The sequence below is a fragment of the Mobula birostris genome, chromosome 22, assembly GCF_030028105.1.
Source record: "Mobula birostris isolate sMobBir1 chromosome 22, sMobBir1.hap1, whole genome shotgun sequence".
Classification (NCBI taxonomy): Eukaryota; Metazoa; Chordata; class Chondrichthyes; order Myliobatiformes; family Myliobatidae; genus Mobula; species Mobula birostris.
Genome location: NC_092391.1, coordinates 30,373,967 through 30,387,093, shown reverse-complemented (window position 1 = coordinate 30,387,093; position 13,127 = coordinate 30,373,967). Strand labels below are relative to the sequence as shown.

Below are 13,127 nucleotides of genomic sequence, written 5' to 3'. Positions count from 1 at the left end.
TCTCATCTTTATGTGGTCAGCTTTTCAATTTATCAGTTTGCAAGAAATGTCAATTAATAACTTGGGAAGTTGGAAGATAATATCTCCATACCTCAACTCTATTTGTCCCCTTAGTCCTGTCTCTCCCTACCTACATCCATGACACTTCACATACTCTCAATCACTTCAATCACTTTAGGTTCCCTGGTCCTGATCATCTTATTTTCACTATAGATGTGCAGTCCCTATACACTACTATCCCCCATCAGAAAGGCCTTAAAGCTCTCAGTTTCTTTCTCAACAGACCTACCCAGTTCCCCTCCACCACCACCCTCCTCCATCTGGAAGAACTTGTTCTCACCCTCAAAAATTTCTTTTTCAGCTTCTCCCACTTTCTCCAAACCCAAGGTGTAGACACGGAAACCGACATAGGCCCCATTTATGCCTTTCTTTTCGTCAGCTACTTGGATCAGTCCATGTTCCAAGCCTCCACCAGTAACGCTACTTAATTCTTTTGATGCCACATTGACAGCTGCGTTAGTGCTGCTTTTGGCACCCATGGTGAACTCATTAATTTCATCAGCTTTGCCTCCAACTTCCACCCTGCCCTTAAATTTGTTTTCATCTGATCCTTCTCTGACACCTCTCTCCCCCTTCTCAATCTCTCTGTCTCCATCTCTGGAGATAGACTATCTACTGATATCTTTTATAAACCTTTTGTCTCTCACATCTATCTTGACTGTACCTCTTCCCACATTGTCACGTAAGAATTCTATTCCCTTTTCTCATTTCCACTGCCTCTGCCGCATCTGTTCTCAGGATGAGGCTTTCCATTCCAGAACATCAGAGATGTCCTTCTTCAAAAAACAGCCTTTCCCTTTCCCTATCAAGCTGTGCTTTGCTTCGTTTCCCACACATCTGCCCTCATCCTATTCTCCACCACCATTACAACAATAGGGTTCTGCACAAGCCTCCAAATCCAGCACTTCATTCTCTGAAACATCCACCATCTACAAAGGGGATCCTACTACTAAGTATTTCATTCCTTCCTTACCCCTCGCCCACTCTCAGCTTTCTGTAGAGATTGCTCTCCACATGACTCACTTGTCCACTCGTTCCACTCCACTGATCTTCCTCCTGGCACCTACTCCTGCAAGTGGAGCAACTACTACACCTGCCCCAACACCTCCTCTCTCACCAACATTCAGAGCCCCAAACAGGTCTTCCAGGTTTGGCGACACTTCACGTGCGAGACTGTCAGGATTATTTACTTTATCCAGTGCTCTTGGTGCAGCCTCTTCTACATTGGTAAGACTCAATGTTGTTGAGTACCTTCGCTTCATCTGCCACAAGTGGAGAGATTGCCTGGTGACCACCAATTTTAGTTCGACTTCCCATTCTCATTCCAATATGTCGGTCCATGATTACCTCTACTGCCTCGATGAGGCTACTCTCAGATTGGAGGAGCAACATCTCATATTTTGTCTGGGTAGCCTTCAAACTGACGGCATGAACATCAGTTCCTCTATTTTCAGGTAATTTCTCCCCACTCCCCGCTCTCTCTTTTTTCATTCTCCATTCTGATTTCCCTCTCAATCATCCTCTTCTCCTCACCTGTCCATCACCTATCTTCCACCTGTCACCTTCCAACCTTTTTACTTCATTCCCCCCTCCCCTACCCTCCTCCCTCATCTGAGTTCACCTATCACCTCCCAGCTTGAGTTCCTTCCACATCCCTCCCTCCAGTTCTGATGACGCCCTTCAACCCGAAATGTTGACTGATTATTTCCCTCCTTAGACTTGCTGGGTTGTCTGCAATGCTCAAGATTTCCAGCATCTGCAGAATCTCTTGCAGATATAAATATGGGTTTTTGTCATTTTTCACATGTTCAGGGAGCAAGTCAGATCTCTCATTAAACATAAACTGTTGGCAGCCTGAATCAATCCAGTCAGTAAGGAATGTCTGTAATAGGATGAGTTGAAATGGCTTAATAAGGACATTTAGCTGCAAGACAAGTCTAATGAGTTGGTAATAGTAGGATGTGCCTGCCAGGGTGGGCTAATGCATGCTTGTAGGGAAAAAAGGAACAGAGAATGGAAAGGCTAGAGAAGCTAACTAGTCAGGCAGCAACAGTGACAAAAATCAGTCAAAGTTTCAGAATAACGTATACAAAATGCTGAAGGAACTCAGCAGGTCAGGCAGCATCTATAGAAAGGAATAAACAATAGCCGTTTCGGGCCAAAACCCTTCATCAAGACAGTAAATGTTTCCATCTAAGGACAGTGTCTCAGCTTCCAAATCTGAAACATCTACTGTTTCTCTTTCCACAGATGCTGCTTAACTTGTGATTTTTCCAGTTTTTTGTTTGAGATTTCCAGCATCTCTGTTTTTTTCATTTTCATATTTTCTGTTGTTTTCCCCTGAAATGTGTTTCTCAACTGCGGTCCTTAGAACTTAGTTCAATTATTCTGCTTTTATTTCTATACTTACTTATTTGTTCCTGTGTGATCGTCACAAGTTCCTTACCAGAATAAGGAGCTAATGCTCCTTCATCTGCAAAATGGTTGTAATGGTTTGCTGAAATGAGGGTGTTGAGGTGTCCATGTGATTGCTTTGCTGTTACATTGAGCATGGTGCTTATATATATTCAGTTTACAGAACAACAGGAGCTCCAGATGTTTGTAAAATACTTCCAACCTGATATTCAGTTCTTCATGTAAGTGGGATGAGGTGTTTTATTTTTGTTATAGATTTCCCTGAATCACTGTTAATACTGTTTTTAATTACAGTCAATAATACTATAGTACAGAAACAACACACATAAAATGGTGGAGGAACTCAGCAGGTCAGGCAGCATCAATGGAAAAGAGTAAACAGTCGATGTTTCAGGCCGAGACCCTTCCTCAGGACAGATGCTGGAAACCTCAAAATATAACAGAAAAATATCTTTAAAAGGTTGCAAGTTCAGCAGCATCTGTGGAAAGAGAAACAGGAAACATTTCAGGTTTTAAGTGCTTTAGATGAGGCACTGTCCTTTGGTTGAAACGTTATCTGTCTTTTGGAAGTGCCTCAGCCTGAAATGTCGACTGTTTATTCACTTCCGTAGATGTCGCCTAACCTGCTGAGTTCCTTCAGCATTTTCTGTGTGTTGCTTTCAGTTTCCAGCATTCGCAGACATTCTTAAGTTTACTGTAGTACAACATTCAGAAAGAAAAGAGTAAAGCGCAGGATATCAGACACCTTCATGAATTTCGAGATATTCCAAACGTAGAAGGTATCTGAATTTTATGAGATATTACTCTACCTTTTGTTAAGAAGTAGTTCTTAAATCTGTGTTAGTTGTTGAGATTTGAAGAGCTGTTAACATGGGGTTACTCAAAAATAAACTTCGTTAAAATGGCGAATGATCTGACTTAACGCATAAGGAAATTAATAGCACAAGGGAGGTAAATGAAAGGGGAGTTATGCTAACTATCAAGCTCATTTTTGAAGTTAGGGCAATAAAGCTTTAATAGTAAACATCTGTTTAAGGAAATCAAAGTGTTGAATGTATTGGTATTTAATTCCCAGGCTCCCATCATAGTCAAGAGAACATGAATTCCAAAACTAGTCACATAATTCCTGATTGCTTCCTACTCTCTAGGAATCATGTGCATTTGACTTGATGAATAATGTTTCTATTGTGGATCTTTTGGACAGACTTCAGGGGAATATTATGAATTTCAAGTGGTGGCAAAATCAGAGAATTGATTGATGAAATGTAAATACCATCAAGCTGCAAATTTATCCCACACTGGCAGCTCATTACCTCTATTCCAGGCTTGAAGACATTTGTTTATATAAGATAAATGGCTGCAGCCTATTCTTAAGGAAACAGTGTTGCTGGCCTCTGACAGTTGAACTGTAAGCTGAAAGTCTTTTCCCCCCTCCATTTTTGTAATTGCCTTTATAGATGTAAATAGTTGTACGCCAATTATTAAACACACAAAATATGCTTTCAATTTAAAACGGTGATATATGGCCACACACAGTAAAACAGAGCAAAACAAATGCACACCAGACACACACACACACACACACACACACACACAGTCTGCATTTGTGGGAGACTGAAGAACATCTTTAGAAATATTGAATGTTGTTTTATTTTTTTCTGTAAAAGATCTTGGGAATTCGGTTAAAATTAAAATAAAGAAATGAGAGAAAAAGGATAACCCAGTTTTCCCCTAACTTCTTGTCCCCCATTGCAGAGGAGTAGCCTGTGAAAATGCCAGAGCTGCTTTGCGTGATGCATATCAAGAAGCTTTTGTTAGTCAGTGCTTATTTTAACTCATTTGCTTCTCCCCTCTGTTGTGTATCTTTTTTATTTTAACAGGTGAATCTTTGAGCTTTGCTGATGACCTTCTTTCAGGCCTGGGGTCCTCCTGCGTGGTGGTAGGGAAAAACCATGAACTTGCCTCAGAATTGACCACATACTCCTTAATTTTCAAGTGCCTGGAACCGGACAGCTTTTACAAGTAAGCAACTATTAATTACACATATGCTTGTGCAGGTACACAGGTAGAGACACTGGGATTGCCAACTCTGATTGGGTGTATTTATGAAGGTCTCACTACACTCACTTCTCTTGCCATTGACCCACCTGTGCCTGGAATCACCAATCAGGAGGCAAGCAAACCTTTTTCAAAGTAATTGGATTAATCTTGATAGTTAACTTTCTTTCCTGAATCTCCAATAGGTAGTGCAATTTTTTTTGGGGTTGCATGAAGATTACTTCAAATCTTAGACATTCCTGGATTTCCCTGGAGTGAAGCAAAGATACTTTACATTTATAAATGGGATCTTTTAAACAATATTTAGTGGTGATTTAAAACAAAATTTGTGGATGACTAAAACTATAGAAGGAAACAAATGTTGACAAACTAATAAAGATTGTGATTTGCAACAGCTAGTTTGTACAAACAACTCACTTACTACAGCATTTCTTCTTTAATGACAATTTTTCTTTATCAGGAAGGATGTTTTATGGTTGGTTTGTTTTTCTTAATACAGGGGTCTGTCAAGACTTGGCAGACAGTGTTTAACACCTCTACGAGGTGCTTTTTATTTTGCTCTCTGCCCGACAGTAGCAGAAGTCACAGCTGAACAAATTTCAGTGATATACCCTTGTGTTTATTCATTTTGCTGCTGGGTGATTGAATTCTACAGCGGTGTTTGACATGAGAAGGTTTGTGTTTGATGAGTCCCATGTTTGCCTGCCAGCTTTCCTCATGTTTACAAACGAGTAAATTCTCAGCCTCTCTTTGCCATGGCCAGATATAAAAACAAATCACCAACAATGGGGTTATTTTTCCTGTTCGTTCTTCGAAGTTCTCACTGGGACATTTTTGATCTTATTCCTTCATTGCCTCATCAAAGTTGCTCACCGAACTGCTCAGCAAGGTTTTGAAGTATTAGCCCAAGAAGTTTATGATTGATTCTTGTGTGTGAAGGAAAATGTGTGCATTCCAAATCCTCTGTAAAAAGTTTGGAAAGTTTTCAATCCGTTTCTGAATTAATCATGGAGAACTGGAAATGCAAGTATTTAAATTCCATAGCAGGACCATCCTTATACACAGGGTATTTACCTGAATGACCTACTGTGCTCTTCCAAAGCTTTTAATATTGCTGAACCGAGTTTTGCTATAATGCCAAATTCATATCATTGCTATCTAAGGACAGTGTAACTACTTCAGTATTTTCCACCACATTGAAGCATAACTGTGAAAGTGCAGGGACAAATTTATTCAATGGAGGATTTTTACTTGTATTGCAAACCATTTTTCTCGTACTGAAACAGTGACAAGTAATTTGTAATATTTGACATAATAATATAATTGTATTACTTGTTACTATGTTAAGCCTGCTTCTGGATGTCTAAAATCTTCTCTAGTCCTTTGGCAAGGATCCGCTTTACATCAGTTTCACTGGTCCCCTCTGTAATCTTGGAATCTTGGAAGTGATACTTGAGGCTGATAGATTTCAAAGCCTATAGTTCTGATGTGAAAGTCTGGAGCTTGTTAATAATACAGTATATTGCAGCTCAGGAGACACGCAGGATAACCGAAGCTTTAGATTCTGTGGTTAAACACAACCAAGCTCATTTTTCACTTCCACCTTCAGAAGAAACCCAGCGAGACCGGGAAATATCGTTGGCATTGCACTTCAGGAACGACATGCACATAAATATTTTTCCTGTTAATATAACAAAAACTTCATACACTCCCAGTGCTGAACTGGCCACCCTAATTTACATTTGACCTATAGCCACTCACACCATTAGACGCTGAGGGGCAAGAAATGGTAGGAACAGTGGGGAGAGCTACAAAAGCCTTTCATTTCAAAACTTGCAGTTACAAGAACTTCTCTTTAACTTTTGGCAAAAAATTCCATTTTATTTACCAGTTCCCATTTAAAACTATAATCTAGGAATCAATAGACTACATTATCTGTGATGTATTAACAAGACAGTAATATATAGTTGTATCAAAATGCATTAAGGAAGCCAGGTGATAAATTTACTGGATCAGTACCTAGAGGTCCGGACACGGATTTGACTCCCACCAAAGCAGCTGGGGAATTTAAATTCAAAATAAGCTATTTAAGTAAGCCTGGAGATAAGAAAGTGTGTGTCTGTGTTCCTTTGTTGGGAATGTTTTAAGTTGATGTTTCTGGCATCAGCTTTTCGAACCAGTTTATGAATTAACTATTTATTGTAATAATAACACACTTGGTAAAAATCATATATTACATTTGTTGATGGGATTCTCTTCATATACTGATGAGGGCAATATGTCTTTGAAGGAAATCTCATTCAGGATAAGGTGACTCACCTAGAAGTGTCATGTTTATTCAGTTATAATTCAACCCAAAGTACTAGTAAAGACAAGACAATGTACAGCAGTGCAGTAGTAGTAGTGCAATCACTCAAATCGAGCATGAAGTTCTCCTAAAGGGTTGTCTATTGGTGGGTCCTCCGTGGTCTTTGAAGCTGATCTGGATCCACATATTCTGTTGCTATGTGGGCAAAAGTAAGACGTGATTGAGGTTAGTCGTTGGGTAAGCAGGCAATGTAAGGATAATGGAAATGGGTCAAGGTGAGGCCCAATGTGATGCATTCTTAAAGGTCAATGTGTTGGACTTTGAAAGATGAAGGAAATACTGTTCCAGAGGTAAATGCAATACAAGAAAGTGTCAACAGTGCATTTGACAAAAGAAAGAGTACATAAGAATGCAAGGAAGTATGTTTCTAAAGATAGAAAGATTGCCCTAGTTAAGTTTTGGATAAGGCAGATTTAAGACTTGATAATCATAATTTTCATGCAATCTAATGTCTACACTGGTAGTTATTAAAAATTTTTGCTCCAAACTTCAGGAACACATTTTTGATGGCAGGAAAGTTCACATCCCAAGTTCTAGGCTGGGGACAAGTGTACAGAGAGAGGAAATTTGAGAATTGGCAATCGTTGGACCGTTTGGGATCTGAGCCTAGTGTTAGGTTGTCATCAGTCATTGGATGACCAACAATGTTTGTTTGGGAAGTGGGGTATGATGGTGCTAGGTTCCCTGAGCACAAAGCTCTAAACTCAAAAGATCTTAAGCCCTGCAACACACATCAAAGTTGCTGGTGAACGCAGCAGGCCAGGCAGCATCTGTAGGAAGAGGTGCAGTCGACGTTTCAGGCCGAGACCCTTCGTCAGGACTAACTGAAGGAAGAGTGAGTAAGGGATTTGAAAGTTGGAGGGGGAGGGGGAGATCCAAAATGATAGGAGAAGACAGGAGGGGGAGGGATAGAGCCAAGAGCTGGACAGGTGATAGGCAAAAGGGGATACGAGAGGATCATGGGACAGGAGGTCTGGGAAGAAAGACAAGGGGGGGGGGGACCCAGAGGATGGGCAAGAGGTATATTCAGAGGGACAGAGGGAGAAAAAGGAGAGTGAGAGAAAGAATGTGTGCATAAAAATGAGTAACAGATGGGATACGAGGGGGAGGTGGGGCCTTAGCGGAAGTTAGAGAAGTCGATGTTCATACCATCAGGTTGGAGGCTACCCAGACGGAATATAAGGTGTTGTTCCTCCAACCTGAGTGTGGCTTCATCTTTACAGTAGAGGAGGCCATGGATGGACATGTCAGAATGGGAATGGGATGTGGAATTAAAATGTGTGGCCAGTGGGAGATCCTGCTTTCTCTGGCAGACAGAGCGTAGATGTTCAGCAAAGCGGTCTCCCAGTCTGCGTCGGGTCTCGCCAATATATAAAAGGCCACATCGGGAGCACCGGACGCAGTATATCACCCCAGTCGACTCACAGGTGAAGTGTTGCCTCACCTGGAAGGACTGTTTGGGGCCCTGAATGGTGGTAAGGGAGGAAGTGTAAGGGCATGTGTAGCACTTGTTCCGCTTACACGGATAAGTGCCAGGAGGGAGATCAGTGGGGAGGGATGGGGGGGAACGAATGGACAAGGGAGTTGTGTAGGGAGCGATCCCTGCGGAATGCAGAGAGAGGCGGGGAGGGAAAGATGTGCTTAGTGGTGGGATCCCGTTGGAGGTGGCGGAAGTTACGGAGAATAATATGTTGGACCCGGAGGCTGGTGGGGTGGTAGGTGAGGACCAGGGGAACCCTATTCCTAGTGGGGTGGCGAGAGGATGGAGTGAGAGCAGATGTACGTGAAATGGGGGAGATGCGTTTAAGAGCAGAGTTGATAGTGGAGGAAGGGAAGCCCCTTTCTTTAAAAAAGGAAGACATCTCCCTCGTCCTAGAATGAAAAGCCTCATCCTGAGAGCAGAAGCGGCGGAGACGGAGGAATTGCGAGAAGGGGATGGCGTTTTTGCAAGAGACAGGGTGAGAAGAGGAATAGTCCAGATAGCTGTGAGAGTCAGTAGGCTTATAGTAGACATCAGTGGATAAGCTGTCTCCAGAGACAGAGACAGAAAGATCTAGAAAGGGGAGGGAGGTGTCGGAAATGGACCAGGTAAACTTGAAGGCAGGGTGAAAGTTGGAGGCAAAGTTAATAAAGTCAACGAGTTCTGCATGCGTGCAGGAAGCAGCGCCAATGCAGTCATCGATGTAGGGAAGGAAATGTGGGGGACAGATACCAGAATAGGCACGGAACATAGATTGTTCCACAAACCCAACAAAAAGGCAGGCATAGCTAGGACCCATACGGGTGCCCATAGCTACACCTTTAGTTTGGAGGAAGTGGGAGGAGCCAAAGGAGAAATTATTAAGAGTAAGGACTAATTCTGCTAGGCGGAGCAGAGTGGTGGTAGAGGGGAACTGATTAGGTCTGGAATCCAAAAAGAAGCGTAGAGCTTTAAGACCTTCCTGATGGGGGATGGAAGTTTATAAGGACTGGACATCCATGGTGATAATAAAGCGGTGGGGGCCAGGGAACTTAAAATCATCGAAAAGTTTAAGAGCGTGAGAAGTGTCACGAACATAGGTCGGAAGGGATTGAACAAGGGGTGATAAAACAGTGTCGAGGTATGCAGAGATGAGTTCAGTGGGGCAGGAGCAAGCTGAGACAATAGGTCGGCCAGGACAGGCAGGTTTGTGGATCTTGGGTAGGAGGTAGAAACGGAAGTGCGGGGTGTGGGAACTATAAGGTTGGTAGCAGTGGATGGGAGATCCCCTGAGCGGATAAAGTCACTACAAGGAGATTATCCACTTCCGCCTCAAGGTTAGCTTGCTTCGCTGTCTAGTCTCTGTGGTGAGGTCTAGCTGCGAATACCCACTCCTTGCATGCTGCCCCCCATCGTGCCACCACCGAGATGGAGATACTCCCAGCAAACGAAGGTACATATAAACAGTTTATTTTATTTTTAATGATACCCGTTTTTAATTTTTAGGTAGTTTTTAAATATGCCTTTAATACTAACAGAGGATTTCTATTTTATAAATGATTTCCTAATTGCAGAAAATTTACAAACTGGAAAGGGTTTCTGAGCACAAGTGCAATTCTTGTGAACTAAAAGAACCTACCAACAGGTTACAGTTAAGCAAGTCATCCATCACAGAAACCAAAGGCTGAGGAATGAATCCTTCTTCTTCTTTCTGTCATTCTTCTTGTCATTGCTAACAATCAGTCCCCAATGCATCCTAATAATACTGTTCTGCTACTAGGTGACATTATCTGCATGTGACGTTTTACGGATACCTTTGCTGGGACAAAGAAATTTATGCAAATGGTCTAAAAGCTTCTGAGGCCTACAGTGCAAATTTGCTGTAGTGTTCTGGCTTTTGTAGGCCAGCTAACCCCATTGTCTTCCGTTTGCCTAATGCAGACAAGAAATCTAGTGGTCACTTCACTTTGCTAACCACATCTCTTAGCAGCCAGCCCAGATGTCCTTTTAGTTTCAAACAGATTACTGCTTGTAATTTACATTAAGAACCAAAGACGGGCTCTTGTTTACAAATAGAAGCTCAGCACCAAATACTTGTTAGGAGTTTAACTTTGTCACAAACAACTCTGACCCTTGAGAAAGGTCATACTGCTGCAGTAGAAAGCTGAGGTTAGTAATAAGCCTTTCGGGCCCTAAAAAGTAAATATCCATCAAAAGGTGCACTTGCCCTTCCAGGCAGTGATGAGGATCAGGGCCTGGAGACATTTGCTGAATAAATAAGTGCCGATGCTTGGGTGTAGATGTTGGCGAGCAGTAGGAGCTGAGGAATGTAACGATCAAGGCCTCAGGTGCCTTGGGCAATTGTTGAGCGGGGATCTGGAGACCACAGGATGGAAGGGTTCAAGGATCTCCCTGTTGAGTCAGGGAGATCAATGGCCCATAGTGATTACATCTGTACCCTGGTAGAGAAGTAAGGGACACCTATGGTTTTGTAAAAAGTATCAGATTAAGTATAGGGACTTTTCTCAATGTCTCAGGCCAACAAAGATCTGCAAATAGCTTGCTGTCCCAGGAATACCAAACAATGATTATTCCCTAGTTTTCCCTGCAATGGTCCAAAGGAAGTGTTACATAGTGAATGATATAATTCAAAGCATGCTTGAAACGGATATCATGTCAGCTGCCTGCTATGTGCACTCATGCTGGTTGGTGCCCAGTTCAGTCTCTGGAGTGACATGAAATGACTGGGTTATTGTGTTTCACCCTAAAGTGGATCAAACTCAGTGAAACAGCACAGAACAAAGCAGCACTGCACAACTACTTTTCAAGGCCTCTGTTCCTCAACCATTTCTTTTCCTTTGCCTTTGTTTTTCTTTCAGAAGGAAATTTCAGTTCTGTAGGGCTTTCAATTCTGAGCCCCTTCAATGTGAACACGTAAACCACAGAAAAGTAGTCACTAGATACATGATGCATTTTTTTCTTTGAAGCAGGTGTACCTGTTCCAAGTTTTAATTCATCCACAAAACACTAATAACGACAAAGCAAAATATCAAGCTGCTGGAAGAACCTAACTGTGCAGATAAAGGTGTTGTTGACCATCCACTTCTCTCCACTAACGCTGCCTGATTCAGTTCGTCCAGCAGTTTGCTTTTCACACCAGGTTCTAACTTCTGAAATCTCCTTTCTCTCCAGAGACAAAGTGTAAACGTAATGGAACTGGGTCAAGGTGATACACTCTCAAGAATAAATGCAATGCATTTGTAAAGATCAGTGCGATATTCATAAAAAGGCAATTTGAATGGTTAAAGAAATCCATGCACATATATGTATTGAAATATAAATAGAAGTGATATTATTCAACATAATCTGTATAATATCCTACTTGTGCATTTCAGGACGTGTGATATATGGCCCACTTTACTGGGAATTCATATATATAGGGAATTCTAGCTTCTGGAAGGAACACTAATCAAATTGAAGGTTCATATTACTTTCTAAGTGTGAAGCGATGAGTTTAAGCAATTTATCATCTGAACCTTGAGATCTAATTACTGCTTTTAATTCTCTCAGCTATTATTCATGTTCGTATTTTCACTTCTGATCAAGTATAAAATTAAAATGCTGTACTCTTCTGGGATTTCCAAATTAACTTCTGTGTGCTTCCACATGCACATATGTACTGAGAACCAACAATAAAAGAAACATGGGGTTGAAAGTGAGCTGTGTAATATCAGCAATGGATGAATTTACATGTTTTTATTAACCTCTGTTGCTATTTTTGCAATGGGATAATAGCATAAATAATTTGATGTAATTGTCACTGTGCATATTCACACATATTCAAATAAATAATGTAATAGTCATAGAGTCATATAAAAGTATATCACCAAAACAGTCCCTTCAGCCCATCTGATCTGTGCTGAACCATTTCAACTGCCTATTTCCAACAACCTGTACCAGTACCATAGCCCTCCATACCCCTACAATTCATGTACCTATCCAAGCTTCTCTTAAACATTGAAATCAAACTCCCATGGACCACTTGCACTGGCTGCTCATTCCACACTGTCATGACCCTCTGAATGAAGAAGTTTTCCCTCATGTTCCCTTTGAACTTTTCACCTTTCACCCTTAACCCATGACCTCTGCAGTTCCACCCAACCTCAGTAGAAATAACCTACTTGCATCTATCCTATCTATATCCCTCATAATTTTGTATACCTCTATCAAATCTCCTCTTAATCTTTTACATTCCAAGGAATAAAGTTCTTAACCTATTCAATCTTTCCTTCTAACTCAAGTCCTCCAGACCCAGCAATGTTCTTGTAAATTTTCTCTGCGATACTGGGGGAAGCAGGGATCAAAAATACATTTTATATATTTTCTTATTTTGGGAACTTATGCCTTTTGCTGCTGTTGGCTGCTGCTATATAATGTATACAAAGGATCTGTACATCAATTATTGCTTTAAGACTATAAGAGTAAAACTAATGACCTGAGACATATTAAGAATTGTACATGGTTGGTAAAAAAAATCTAATGGAATATCAAGAATGAGATTTTCCACAGTGCAAATCAACAAGACTTGATGAAATTAAGTCTTCAACAAAAAAAATATTTATATTGACCATTATTTCTCTGACATAAAAAGTATTCAGGTGTCTTCATTTTCCCAAATATCTTGAGAATGGAAAATGTTAATTGAGAGTTACTTTGGGTGTTAGAGTCTCTCACTTAACATAGATTCTTAATCCTTTTCTGGAGGGA

General features: G+C 41.2%; 1 protein-coding gene across 4 annotated transcripts in view; it reads left to right on the top strand.

The window, feature by feature from the left end:
• Window positions 1-13,127, top strand: part of LOC140186350 (astrotactin-2-like) — a 1,795,681-nt gene that overhangs the window by 1,611,390 nt on the left and 171,164 nt on the right. For 3 of the 4 annotated variants that reach the window (XM_072240512.1, XM_072240511.1, XM_072240510.1), the window contains one exon: window positions 4,356-4,497. The exons of the other annotated variant lie outside the window; for it this stretch is intronic. In XM_072240512.1, coding sequence (XP_072096613.1) covers window positions 4,356-4,497 — 142 coding nt within the window. The remainder of the gene's footprint in view (window positions 1-4,355; window positions 4,498-13,127) is intronic. 4 annotated transcript variants of the gene reach the window in all.